General features: G+C 45.7%; 1 protein-coding gene across 1 annotated transcript in view; it reads left to right on the forward strand.

Moving 5' to 3' along the window:
• The first annotated feature begins 228 nt into the window (after positions 1 to 228).
• The window catches only part of LOC117871214 (high-affinity choline transporter 1-like), a 39,281-nt gene continuing 26,115 nt past the window's right edge, over positions 229 to 13,394 (forward strand). The window contains exons 1-2 of the mRNA XM_034758950.1: positions 229 to 581; positions 10,065 to 10,178. Of these exons, the coding sequence (XP_034614841.1) occupies positions 404 to 581; positions 10,065 to 10,178 (292 nt within the window). The 5' untranslated portion in view covers positions 229 to 403. The remainder of the gene's footprint in view (positions 582 to 10,064; positions 10,179 to 13,394) is intronic.

Genomic DNA, 13,394 nt, shown 5'->3' on the forward strand with positions numbered 1-13,394 from the left:
GGATTTAGCCCTTAGCCAAGAAATGTCTCTTCTCCTTGCCTATCTACTGATGCAGGACTGGCTATTTCTTCACTGGGGCGGAGTCTGAAAAGAGAGTGAGAGTCTGAAGGGAAAGAGCATGTTTCTCTTGGTGCCAGTCTGGGGCATGCTGAGTGCACGTCAGCTTTTGGATCATGTAATCATTCCTATCACATTGGGAGACCACTGTTATTTCTTCCTCTGGGTTCTTACAACTCAGCAGGAATTCAAAGTGAGCTAATTCACCACAATAGGGCATTTGTATATAAAAAACAAAACAAAAACCCTTAATGCTTTTCCAGTCATAAGACTTTTAATCTTCTATGAGGTGCTTCGTGTTAGTCCTGGTGATCAGAATTATTTTATAATACAGCCTTTGCAGAAAATGGCTCTAAACATCCCCGGTCTGGTAGCCACGATTGTGTTCTATGCGATAATGTTGGCAACTGGGATTTGGGCTGCTTGGAAAACCAAAAAGGAGGAGAAGAATGCAAACCGAAGTGAGGTTGCCATGGTGGGAGGCAGAAACATGAACATTTTTGTGGGATTATTCACCACAACTGGTGAGTTTGTTTCTTAATATTAATTCCTGTTCTAGTTTATAATCTATATTTTAGATCAGTAAGAGTTTCCTAAATTCTGTTGTGTATTCTCCTTATATAATTAACCTAAGGAGCTGTCCTCTACATGTATTTGGTTTCAGATTTTTTGGCTAGAGGAATTGTTCTTCTATGTACCTATTTTAATTTTATTGGCGCTCTTGGTTTGTTCTTTTTTTCCAGTAGCACAGGATATCAACAGGTGATCAATGGCTCCATGTCTAGTTGGCAGCTGGTATCAAGCGGAGTGCCCCAAGGGTCAGTCCTGGGGCCGGTTTTGTTCAATATCTTAATTAATGATCTGGAGGATGGCGTGGATTGCACCCTCAGCAAGTTTGCAGATGACACTAAACTGGGAGGAATGGTAGATATGCTGGAGGGTAGGGATAGGATACAGAGGGACCTAGACAAATTAGAGGATTGGGCCAAAAGAAATCTGATGAGGTTCAACAAGGACAAGTGCAGAGTCCTCCACTTATGACGGAAGAATCCCATGCACTGCTATGGACTAGGGACCGAGTAACTAGGCAGCAGTTCTGCAGAAAAGAACCTAGGGGTTACAGTGGACGAGAAGCTGGATATGAGTCAACAGTGTGCCCTTGTTGCCAAGAAGGCTAGTGGCATTTTGGGCTGTATAAGTAGGAGGATTGCCAGCAGATCGAGGGATGTGATCATTCCCCTCTATTCAGCATTGGTGAGGCCTCATCTTGAGTACTGTGTGCAGTTTTGGGCCCCACATTACAAGAAGGATGTGGAAAAATTGGAAAGAGTCCAGCAGAGGGCAACAAAACTGATTAGGGGGTTGGAGCACATGACTTATGCGGAGAGGCTGAGGGAACTGGGATTATTTGGTCTGCGGAAGAGAAGAATGAGGGGGGATTTGATAGCTGCTTTCAACTATCTGAAAGGGAGTTCCAAAGAGGATGGATCCAGACTGTTCTCAGTGGTACCAGATGATAGAACAAGGAGTAATGGTCTCAAGTTGCAGTGGGGGAGGTTTAGTTTGGATATAGCCAAGTGCATATAGATGCATCCGAAGAAGTGGGCTGTAGCCCACGAAAGCTTATGCTCTAATAAATTTGTTAGTCTCTAACGTGCCACAAGTACTCCTGTTCTTTTTACATGCTACCTTGAACATCCTCAAGTAGACTTCTTATGTGGATTGGAGCATTCCAAGATCTATTGTCCTTTAAGTGTTTCTTGATTAGGTACTTAATTTCAACATTCCTTTCTCCGGGAACTGACCAAATGCTCTACTAAGGTTATTTAGAAATCAAGCCAGTACACAGCCAACATTCATAACTTCAAATACAAAAATGAGACATGCATACAAATAGGATTAATACATTCAGTAGATCATAACCTCTGAGATATGTTACATGGCATAGGTAGCATAAAACACATTATAAGCATATTTCCATAAAGCCTTATGGGAGATACCATCAAACATGGTTACTGGGCAAATTGCACGTAATACACCTCCTGGTCTCTCCAAGCACACCTCCTTCTAGGTCTGAGAAAGAAGTGATGGCCTTAGTGTAGAAACATGGGTTTCTCCCACTCTCAGATCAGCTGCTGGGCTGCAGTTCCTGGTGTGTCAGCCATGATCACCTTAGCAGGTCTGACTGCTCAGACCCTGCAGTTCTATTCCCTCTGGGACCAATTAAGGTTACCAACATTTAATTTAAAAAATAAGGGACTGTTTTCTTAGCACCCCTACCCCACCCACCTCCCGATATTATTATCATTATTATCTTCATGATTATTATTATTAATAATAAGCAGTACCCACCTACATTCACCAGGGGTATTTCTTGCTGCTTTTTGTAGCACTCAGCAACTCCCAATCTTGCTGTGCAGAGATGAAGAAATAAGAGACGTCCCTTCTAATAAGGAACTGTTGGCAACCCCACAAGGCATTGACAGTGGTAATTAGAGATCAAGCAGCTTCCTCAAAGCAAAGTATTATTTACTTAGAACAGTGGTTCTTAATCAGGGATGTGTGTACCCCTGGGCGTATGCTAAGGTCTTTCAGGGGGTACATCAACTCATCTAGAGAAATGTGTCTCAACCGGGGGGAGGGGGTCGCAAACCCTAGGGGGGCGGGTTTGCAGGATAGGTTTAAGGGGGTTGCAAGTGCAGGGCTGACATTAGAGGGGCAAGCAGGACAATTGCCTGCAGAGGTGGATTTACAGTAAAACACAGGGTGCCCTGGCATGGGGCCCCCCAACGACAGGGGACCCCAGGCAGGGCCGGCACTTCCACTAGGCGACCCTAGGCAGTCGCCTATGGCGGCAGGATTTGGGGGGCCGCAGGATTTGTGGGGCCGCAGAATTTGGGGGGGGCCGCATTTTGCCACCCTAGGCGGAAATTCAGCAGCGGGGGTCCTTCCACTCCGGGTCTTCGGCGGAAATTCGGTGGTGAGTCCTTCACTCGCTCCGGGACCCACCGCCGAAGTGCCCCGAAGGTGCGGAGCGGAAGGACCTCCGCCGCCAAATGCTCAGAGGAGAAACGCTGCTGCCTAGGGTGGCAAAAACCCTGGTGCGAGGGCAGAAACCTGGTCCTGCTGGCTCCACGGGCTCCTGCTGCAGGCTCCGCCACAACCAGCAGCCAAACTCCTCCCTCCCCCACCTCCTCCCCTGAGCATGCTGCGTTCCCGCCCCCCTCCCCAGCTATTTCCCTGCACTCAGGTCACTCCAGGAGGGAGGAGCAGGGCCACAGCGCGCTTGGGGGAGGAGGGGAAGAAGAGGCAGGGGTGGGGCCTTGGGGAAGGAGGTGGAATCGGGGCAGGGTGGAGCAAAGGCGGGGCCCCCGCACTCTCTCTGCACATATCCCACCCCAGCCCGTGAGCCACTCAGAGCAGGGGGCTGGGAGCACCCCCACGACCCCAGCCCACCCCCCCAAGCTCCCTGACTCCTGCACCCCCCCCACACCCCATGCCCTGACTCCTGCACCTCCCCATCCTGAGCACCAAATGGGAGCTCCTGCACACACACACACACATTCCCACCTGCACCCCTTGCACCAAATGGAAGTTGCCCCAGGTAAATGCTCCACACTCCAACCTCCTGCCCCAGCCCTCTCCTGCACCCTAATTCCCTCCTAGACCCTGCACCCCCAGCTGACTCCTGTACTCCCCTCACACACACCCAGCCCCGACTCCTGCACCCCCCTCACACACCCTCAGCCACCTGCCCTCCTCAACTCTTTTGATCGCTAGTTCCCAGCCTGGCAAAACAAGGTTTACAGTGGTTTGGAATCATAACAGTGGTGAATTTTAAGTGCGAACAGCAGGGTTTAGAAGAGCGTACTCACTACTAGAGTGCCCCCTCACGGCTGGGCTCTTCTTAGCTAACGCTCCACGCCAATACTCTCTCTGGTCCTACAGCTGTCTGCTTCTTCTCACAAGTCAGCCCTCATGCCAGTCCCACCCATCCAGAGTAATAAAGTCCAATAAACAACCATCCAATGTCCTTACAAAAGGTCTTCAGGCCTGACTCTGGGCCCCGTGGCCCACGCACCCTTCTCTCAGGGCTCTTAGTCATCCTTATCCCTTTCTCAGGGGCTTCACACCATCTTATCAGGGGCTGATGGGGAACCCAGGCCCACCCTCTACACTGGTCTCCAGTCCAGGGACCCTAGGACAGGCAGTCAAGATTCACTCTGCCAGACTTCTTGCTGCTGCCTCTTTGGACTTCAAGAAGGCTTGCCTGTCAGCAGGCCTCTCCCACAGCCTCTCTAAGTTCACCCTCCTCTCAGGCCTCCCCCTGGAATCCCACAACAAAATCCATAACTAAATGTAAATCCATTTCTGCCCTCCTCAGGCTTCATGTTTCATTTCTCTTTGCTCATCTGATGAACATGTCTCAGGGCTCTCTCCCTGGAAGTCCAGATCCTCCCCTATTATCAGGGCTCCTCACCAGAACTTGCTTCACCCCAGTTGCTGCTCTGTGTCTCTGCTGGCTTCCCACAAAACTTCTCAGGAGATGATCTTGGGATCCTTCCCCCTGGTCTTTCTAATCACAACCTCTCTAGTCCCAGAGAGTGACTACAAAGTTCTCCCTGCAACTAGGGTTGCTCACAGTTCCTTATTTCTTCATCTCTCTTCAGCAAGATCAGGAGCTGCTGAGTGCTGCAAAAAGCAGCAAGAAATACCACTGACAAATGTAGGTGAGTCCTGCTTATTGTTAACAATAATATCAGGAGGAGAGGGTGGGGCAGGGGTGCTAAGAACACAGCCCCTTATTTTTGAAACACAATGTTGACAACCAGACCTACAGCCCCCTCCATGCGGTACTTCCCTTTTTTATAGCCACTGCTCAGTTCCTTCCCCAGCTGGGCTTCATCACCCTTCAGGTGCAGCTGGAGAGCATAATTGGCCTCGCAGGCACACATTAACCCTTTCATTGCCAGTGTGGGGTACATATCACATCACATAGGGAAAGCAAGTATTGTGGTAGAAAAAAGGAGGGGAAGGTGCGTAGAGGCAGGGGGAGACACTGGTCCGCCGGGCCCGCTGGCGTGTGGGAGGCACCGGAGGGTGGAAGGGAGCTGATGGGGAGCTGATGGCGGGTGCTCAGCACCCACAATTTTTTCCCTATGGGAGCTCCAGTCCTGGAACACGCACGGAGTTGGTGCCTATGGTCACCCTTACTTATGGGGAAGGCCCTGTAATCTCTTCTGCAAAAGTTAAACTGACACCCAAATCACTGTAAAAGCTTGAGAAGGTTCAGGGAACCTGACAGTGGTTATACTGCAGGATATGCCTTTTGATCTATTGCTGGGATGTGATATAACTGGTTTGAACCTAGAAGGCTCAGATGCAAACCCCAGTGCTGATAGGGAAACTGAGGCATGGCTGAAAGGTGCTGTGAAGACAAACTCAGGTGAGAGAAGGGAAACCAAGGCAGCTAAGGATCATTATCAAACCTATGGCACCCATCAGAAAGAAGGAAAAGCACAAGTTAAAATCATTGCTTGGGAGAATTCAGAGACTGCAACAGCTAAGAAATAGCCTGATTTTCAGAGGCACTGAGCTCCCACAGTTCCCACTAAAGCCAACCAGGCACCAGAAAAGCCACTTGCCTGCACCACCAGAGTTGGACAGGATGGAAAAATACTGCTTACTGTCATTTACATACTGAAAGCACCTCAATCCTTTTCTCCTCACTAATCCTCCTAATGGTCCCATACAGGGGCGGCCTGTCCATATAGGTGAACTAGGCAGTCACCTAGAGTGCCAAGTTAAATGGGGCGCCAAATTCAAGGGGAAAAAAATAATAAATAAATAAATAAAATAAAAAGATGAAAAAAAATACAAATAAAATAACGAAGATGACGTCACACTCCAAGCGGGTAACCGTGAGGAAGGGGATTACTTTCCAAACAACCAGTGTCGGGTTATAACATCAAAAAAGGTCATTTTGTTTCCGTCTAAATGCTGTAACTAACTGTTTTAATAGGTAAGTGAGTGTATGTTACTAACTGTTGAACGTTTAAGCAGTGAAAAGATGTGTTGGGATGGCTGCAATGTGGTTTAATCGCCAAAGATGTGGTGTGTCAGCCATCCTTAACGCTATAATGCTTGCAGTCGGGAGCACACTATATAACAATATTCAAATGCCCCATGGCAGAAAGAGGAAAAAGAAAACCCTCAGGAGCTGAGTATCGTAAATGAAAGGCTGAGAAGGAAAAGGACCAAGCAAAACAGCAGGGATCCTTCCTGAAATATCTTCTCTTTAATCCAAATAAATATGGAAGCAGTTCACAGCATCCAGATGACACAATTTTACTTGGAGAGAAGGTTAGCTCACATCTGCATGGAAGCAGTTTGGAACATCAAGATGAAGGTATATTACTTCGAGATGAGGGTAGCTCACATCCACAAAAAAGGAGTTTGGAAACTCAAGATGATGGAAACTTACTTCTAGATGAAGGCAGCTCACAGCATCAGACTGATATGGAAGTGGAGAAAATGTATTCACCTTCAGAGACACATGCAGAAATCAAAGTAATGAAGTAGCAGGAAGAAAGGATGAGGAAGTTACAAATAAGTTATAGTATAGGGACCCAGCTTCATGGCCCAGATGTGATGACAGTGTGCGGCAAATTCTTGTGGATCATGGACCTGAACAAGTTCATGAATTTCCCTTCCAGAAGGATGGAAATAAAAGAAAATTCTCTGCTCAGCATTACAAGAGGAAACTCATTAATGGGGAAGAAATTCATCGAAACTGGTTACAATATTCAGCATTGAAGGACTCTGTGTTTTGCTTTTGCTGCAAATTATTTAGAAATCAAGCAATTGGTACATCAATTACTGAAAATGGTTCCAAGGACTGGAAAAATGTATCTTCAATTCTCTCTTCACATGAAAGAAGTACAGAACATTTGGAATGTTTTCAAAATTGGAAAGAACTTGAATTACGACTGAAAAAAGGAAAAACTATCGATGAAGAAAATTTACGTGTGATCAAGAACCAAGAAGAATATTGGCAACAAATATTAGAGAGTCTGATTGCTTTTGTGAGAGTTCTTGCTGGGAAAAATGTAGCATTCTGCAGTCACAGTAGAAATGAAAAAGTATACACTCCAGGTAATGGAAACTTTTTAAAATTTGTTGAATACCTGGCTTTGTTTGATCCAGTCATGAAAGAGCATCTACGTAAAATAACTGATCATGAAACATAGGTTAATTACTCAGGAAAAAGTATGCAGAATGAACTGATTCAAATCCTAGCAAATGCCATTAAAAAGAAAATTGTAGAAGCTGCCCATTCTATAAAATACTTTTCAATAATACTGGACTGTACACCAGATGTGAGTCATGTTGAACAAATGACGATGATCATTTGTTTTTTGGATATGGAAAAGTCTGCTGATGAAGATAATGTTGAAGTGCTCATAAAGGAACGTTTTTTGGGTTTTGTACCACTGAAGAAGACGACTGGAGCATTTATGACTGAAACTGTTCTACAGGAGCTTGAAACAAAGTCATTATCTGTTGAAAACTTATGTGGCCAAGGCTATGATAATGGAAGTAATATGAAGGGTAAAGACAATGGTGTGCAAAGGAGAATGATGGAAATCAATCCTAGGGCCTTTTTCGTTCCTTGCAGTGCACATTCTTTTAATTTGGTTGTCAAGGATGCTGCTAGATGCTGTTTGGAGGCAAGCAGTTCCTTTGACCTGGTGCAATGTGTTTATGTGTTTTTCTCAGGCTCAACACGCCTTTGGGAGATTCTGACTCACCGTGTGAATTCTCTAACTGTGAAACCATTTAGTCAGACAAGATGGGAGAGTCACATTGATGCTTTGAAGCCTCTTTGCTATGAACTTGGAAACATTTATGATGCCCTAATTGAAATTTCTGATGATACTACCTTTACTGGATCATCTGGCAATACAGCACGTTCAGATCAGAAGTTCTTGCAAATGGCCTTTCCAAGTTCAAATTTGTGACTTCACTTATTTTGTGGTATAATATCCTTTTTGAGATTAATCTCACTAGTAAGCAGCTTCAGGAAAATAACTTGAACATACAGTCTGCTATTCAAAAACTGCAGCAAACTAAAAATCTTCTGGAGGAATTCAGAAGTGATGAAGGGTTTGAAAGAACACTGATAGATTCTCTCGAGCTTGTTGAAGAAATAGACTTTCTGACAGAATTTGAACCAGAGCCAGTTCGCATTCGGCAAAAAAACCAGCAGTTTTTGTATGAAGGATGAGACACACCCATTCAGAACCCAAAATAAAGGTTCAAAGTGAATTTCTACTTCGCAGTCCTTGATACTGGTATTCACTTGGTTGACAAAAAATTTCAACAGATGCAGCAGCTAGAGTCAGTATTTGGCTTTCTATATGATACCCACAGCTTGCAAAAGAAAACAGCAAAACAGATAAGAGAATTTTGTATAAAACTGGAGTCAGCATTGACTCATGAAAATTCAAAAGACATTGATGCTACAGATTTGTGTAGTGAGCTTCAGGCTTTTTCAAGATGACTTAAGAAACATTCCACTCCTGAAGAAGTACTGAAGTTGGTTTGTGAAAATAAACTCACAGACAGTTTTCCAAACATTTTTATAGCTCCACACATTTTTTTAACTTTGCCAGTTTCTGTAGCTAGTGGGGAACGTAGCTTCTCAGAGTTAAAATTGATAAAAACATATCTGCGTTCATCAGTGATGCAAGAGAGACATGTTCGACTTTCCACAATGTCAATAGAGCATGAAATAGCTGGAAAACTGGATCTAAAAGAACTAGTGACTGAATTTTCAAAACTTAAAGCAAGAAAAGTCATATTTTAAGAGCATAGAGTGTTTTTTATTCGGAGTGTTTTGTAAATACAGGTTAAAGTTCATTGAAGAGTTTTCTTATTTCTTTCTATATTGGATGTGGTGGTAATGGCAGTTAAAGCAGGATAGCACAATGGATGATTTTGGATTTATAATAATAAAAATTATAATTAACATTTTTAATGCATTTTTATTTGAAATCGGACTGAAATATCATCTAGCTGTTGTGTACAAATCTATTCTGAAAATTTCATGTCTCTATTTTATCTGAGCTCAGAAACATTGGTTGGACAGACAGATGGACGGACAAACTGAATAATTAAGCCTCTGTTTAAAAAATAAAAAAATGCTTAAAAAACGTTAAAAGGAAAAAAAGGGCAAAATGTTTCCCAGTTTACCAAAAACCTCAGCCTAGATCTGCCCTTGGGGCTGAGCGGCATCGATTGCATGGTTCACCTAGGGCGCCAGTTGCTGGCAGCTAGTCTAGGGCCGCCCCTGGTCCCATACAGGTTAAGTAAGAGCAGCAACTGCAGAACCATACATCACATCAGTGGCCAGCATGAATACTTATCAAAGAACTTTTCTAGTAGCTTAGTAGTTCCTAAGGCCTAGTCTTCACTTACCGGCTGGTCCGGCGGCACGCCATCGATGTTCTGGGATCGATCCCGGAAGTGCTCACAGTCGGCGCTGGTACTCCAGCTCGCCGAGAGGAGTACGCGGCGTCGACGGGGGGAGACTTCCGGCCGCGTCTGGACCGCGGTAAGTTCGGACTAAGGTACTTCGAATTCAGCTACGTTATTAACGTAGCTGAATTTGCGTACCTTAGTCCGAAGTCCGGACTAAGTGGGGACCAGCCCTAAGTGTCTTGCTGAATAGGGATAGATTTAAGTACTTGTGCTTAAGTGCTTTGCTGAACTGAATGATAGGCACTCAGCATCTCTGAAAACCAGCCAACCTATTTAGATGCCTACCTTTAGTGGCCCACATTTTGAAAATTCACTCTGTAACATTATGTCCTTGAAGTTCTATCTTTGCTTCTGCTTCATATGCCTTATCTTCTAGCACAAAATATGACTGTAGCTCTGAAATAAAGGAAAACCATATGCTTTCTTCTTTTTCTCAATTTCCTCCTGCTTTTCTTTTTTTCCAGCAACTTGGGTTGGAGGTGGCTACATCAATGGAACGTCTGAGATCGTGTACCTCCCTACACGAGGGCTGGCCTGGGTCCTGGCTCCAGTAGGATATGTTCTAGCTTTTATCATTGGTAAAAACAACAATTCGATTCTTAAATGTTTTCATTGCAAAGCAGTTTTAGCAACATGAAAATTTAGCCTTCTTGTTGTTCAGATGCCTGTATTCTGAGTTGTCCAACTCAAACGGTTGCATAAAAGTGGTTATGAAAGTCAGCAAAAGTTGGACACAGACAGGCACAAACTGGATTGTTGACATTAAAAGAACTCTGTTGAGGGGTCTTCAAGGATCCTGTTAAACTCCTGGTTTGGCTTAACAACAAACTGAAAGATTCTAGAAATGGGAGAAAATTATTATCGTTTAAATCACCAAAATGCATTTTGATTGGTTAATTTTAACAAAATGAGGTTGCTCCCCCTTCTTGGACACTGCTTATTTTGGGGACTGGTAGGGGTGAACTTTACCAACTGCCTCTCCCATCATTTCCTGGGGTTACCCGCACACTGAAGGATCACCCACCTTTACCCTGCTCCTAGGGCTCAAGGTATAACCCCACACTCTAGGGCAAAGGTGGGCAAACTACAGCCCGCGGGCCACATCTGGCCTGTGGGACCGTCCTGCCCGGCCCCCGCGCTCCTGGCCCGGGAGGCTAGCCCCAGCCCCTCCCCTCGTGTTCCCTGTCCCCCGCAGCCTCAGCTCACTCGCTCCACCGCCAGCGCAATGCTCTGGGCGGTGGGGCTGTGAGCTCCTGGGGCAGCGCAGCTGCAGAGCCCAGCCTGACCCAGTCTCTGTGCTGCGTGGTGGTGGCAGCGGCATGGCCCAACTCCAGCCGGGTGGCGCGGCTGTAGCGCCACCAGCCACCGGTGCTCCAGGCAGTGCGGTAAGGGTGTGGGGAGCGGGGGGGAGGTGGTTAATAGAGGGCAGGGGAGTTCAGGGGGGTAGTCAGGGGGCGGGGGTGTCGATAGGGGTCTGGGTGGTGGTGGTGGGGAACAGGGGGTTGAATGGGGGCAGGGATCCCGGGGGGAGGAGCAGTCAGGAAGGGGGGGGGGTTGGATGGGATGCCAGGGGGCAGTCAGGGGCAGGGGTTCCGGGGGCAGTCAGGGGACAGGGAGAAGGGGTGGTTGGATGGGGCAGGGATCCCAGGGGGGCTGTCAGGATTGAGAGGAGGCATTGGATGGGACGGCGGGGGTCAGGGGACAGGGAGCAGGGGTGTGTGGATGGGGCAGGAGTCCCGGGGGGCCATCAGGGAACAGAGAGGGTTGGATGGGGCAGGAGTCCTGGGGTGGGGCAGATAGGAGGTGGGGGCCGGGCCATGACTCCTTCCCCTAACCAGCCCTCCATACAATTTATGAAACCCGATGCAGCCCTCAGGGCAAAAAGTTTGCCCGCCCCTGCTCTAGGGCACCCACCCACCCTTACCCTTCCATGGGCTCAGGGCGTAACCTTACACTCTGTGGGTTTGCAGGGTGTTTTACCAGTGAAAGAGTCTCACACAGTAATATCCTTAACCTCTATTTATTAACAATCACCAAAACAAAATGCACATGCAAAGCATACAGTGCTCACCACTCCCAATAAAGCTGATGAGCTTTTCCTGCTGGCCAGTCAAGATCAGGTCATCCAGGGACTCCAGCTTCTGCACGATACAGTTGGCAGGGTGTTGAGGTCTGGCAGCTCTGATCTTGGGCTATGTCCCAGAGTTGGTTCCAAAGAACTTCCTTTTGGATCCCACTTTATATAGTAAAACTTGAGTCCTGCTTAGCTATTCCTTATCCAATCATTTTACTGAAGTATTACATAATAATTCTTTGACCAATCCTAACATATTGTGAAACAATTCTTCACCCAACCATGTCCCACCACTTTAGTTGATTTACACCTTGCAAAATTACTTATGTAACAATCAGAAACTAAGAACCAGACAGAAACCATGCAGATAAACAATAGAGAAGTAGGGACTATCAAGCCAAAACAATAGAGATTTCATAATCACAACTGTTGATAAATGATTCCTTGCCAGTCAGAATGCTATTAAACAAAGTTTTCTTTAAACATCTTAAGATCTGTTTTTTTATCTGGCAATGGTGGCTACTATTAGAACAGGATCTCTTTCTTAACAGCCCGATATTATATTATTTTAATGTAATTTAGACGGAATGTGAGGATGTGACTTTCTGCTTCTTGGCTCATGACAGCTGCTCTTCTATTATGGTTGCAGAAAAAGGCCTCAGGCCTTACACTGGGGCCTCAGAATCTCCCTTGATACTATTGGGCTGTAATCATTCTGATCCTGAAAGGCTACCAGAGCAGATTTAGCCAGAGAGAACCAGGTGAAATTACCACCTCCACCATTTTCATCTAAATCCTGACCACCACCTGAGTTTTGAGATTTGGGTTCCGGCCATCATCCACCTCCCTCATATATTATTTGCCCTCTCTATCTTGTCTCTTCTCTAGACTATCTTTCTCATCCTACCTTCTGTCTAATAAGAGTCTGGCTTAGCCAGACAAAACAACTCTACCTTTTGAAACACTGCTGTGAGCCTGTGACCAGAGAGGCAGCTAAAAGCTGCGGCCTCAGACAGCCTGACAGAGGTACAAGTTTGCCAGGTCTGAGTGACTGAGAAGATGGCATGTGCTGGGCCTGTGTTAGTCTAGAAGGGAAGTTACATGTGAAAGTCAGCACCAGAGACAGAAGCTGCATTTTCTCTCTTTGCTATTCTTGTCTCTCCCCTTTTGTGTGAGTTTGTCTTGTACTTGGTTTCAGTGTTGTAACTGCTTTTCCTTCTTTTTCTATGTTTTGAATAAAAGATTTAAAAATGGCTAATGGTGGTTGTTATAGTGGAAACAAGCCAGCTAAACCTGAATACCTGAACTGCACATAACTATTTAATGTTGTAACACTGAACAAGGGTTTTATTAATATTTTATCCCTTACTGGGCCCCAGACACTGTCCTATCAGCACACCAGATACCAGAGTCCAAATCAGAATGTGAAGGTTCTACTCATTTGTGCCTGATCCCATTGAAGCCAATGGAAAGACTCTCATTGACTTCAATGAGTGTTGAATTAGACCCCAGCAACCTATTACTTATGAAGCCCTAGCCTTGTTCACCTCAACTTAATGACAAAACTCCCATTGACTTCCAAGATGCAAGACCATCATCTTAAATTATTATTATTGTTATTGTTGGGCCAAAACTTGAGGTCTTTGATCAGTACATACTCAGACACAGTTCTACTGAAGTCAATGGAAGCTTTCTGAATGGAGCTTTCAGTTTTCAGAAT

The sequence above is a fragment of the Trachemys scripta genome, chromosome 1 (genome assembly GCF_013100865.1).
Source record: "Trachemys scripta elegans isolate TJP31775 chromosome 1, CAS_Tse_1.0, whole genome shotgun sequence".
Taxonomy (NCBI): domain Eukaryota; kingdom Metazoa; phylum Chordata; order Testudines; family Emydidae; genus Trachemys; species Trachemys scripta.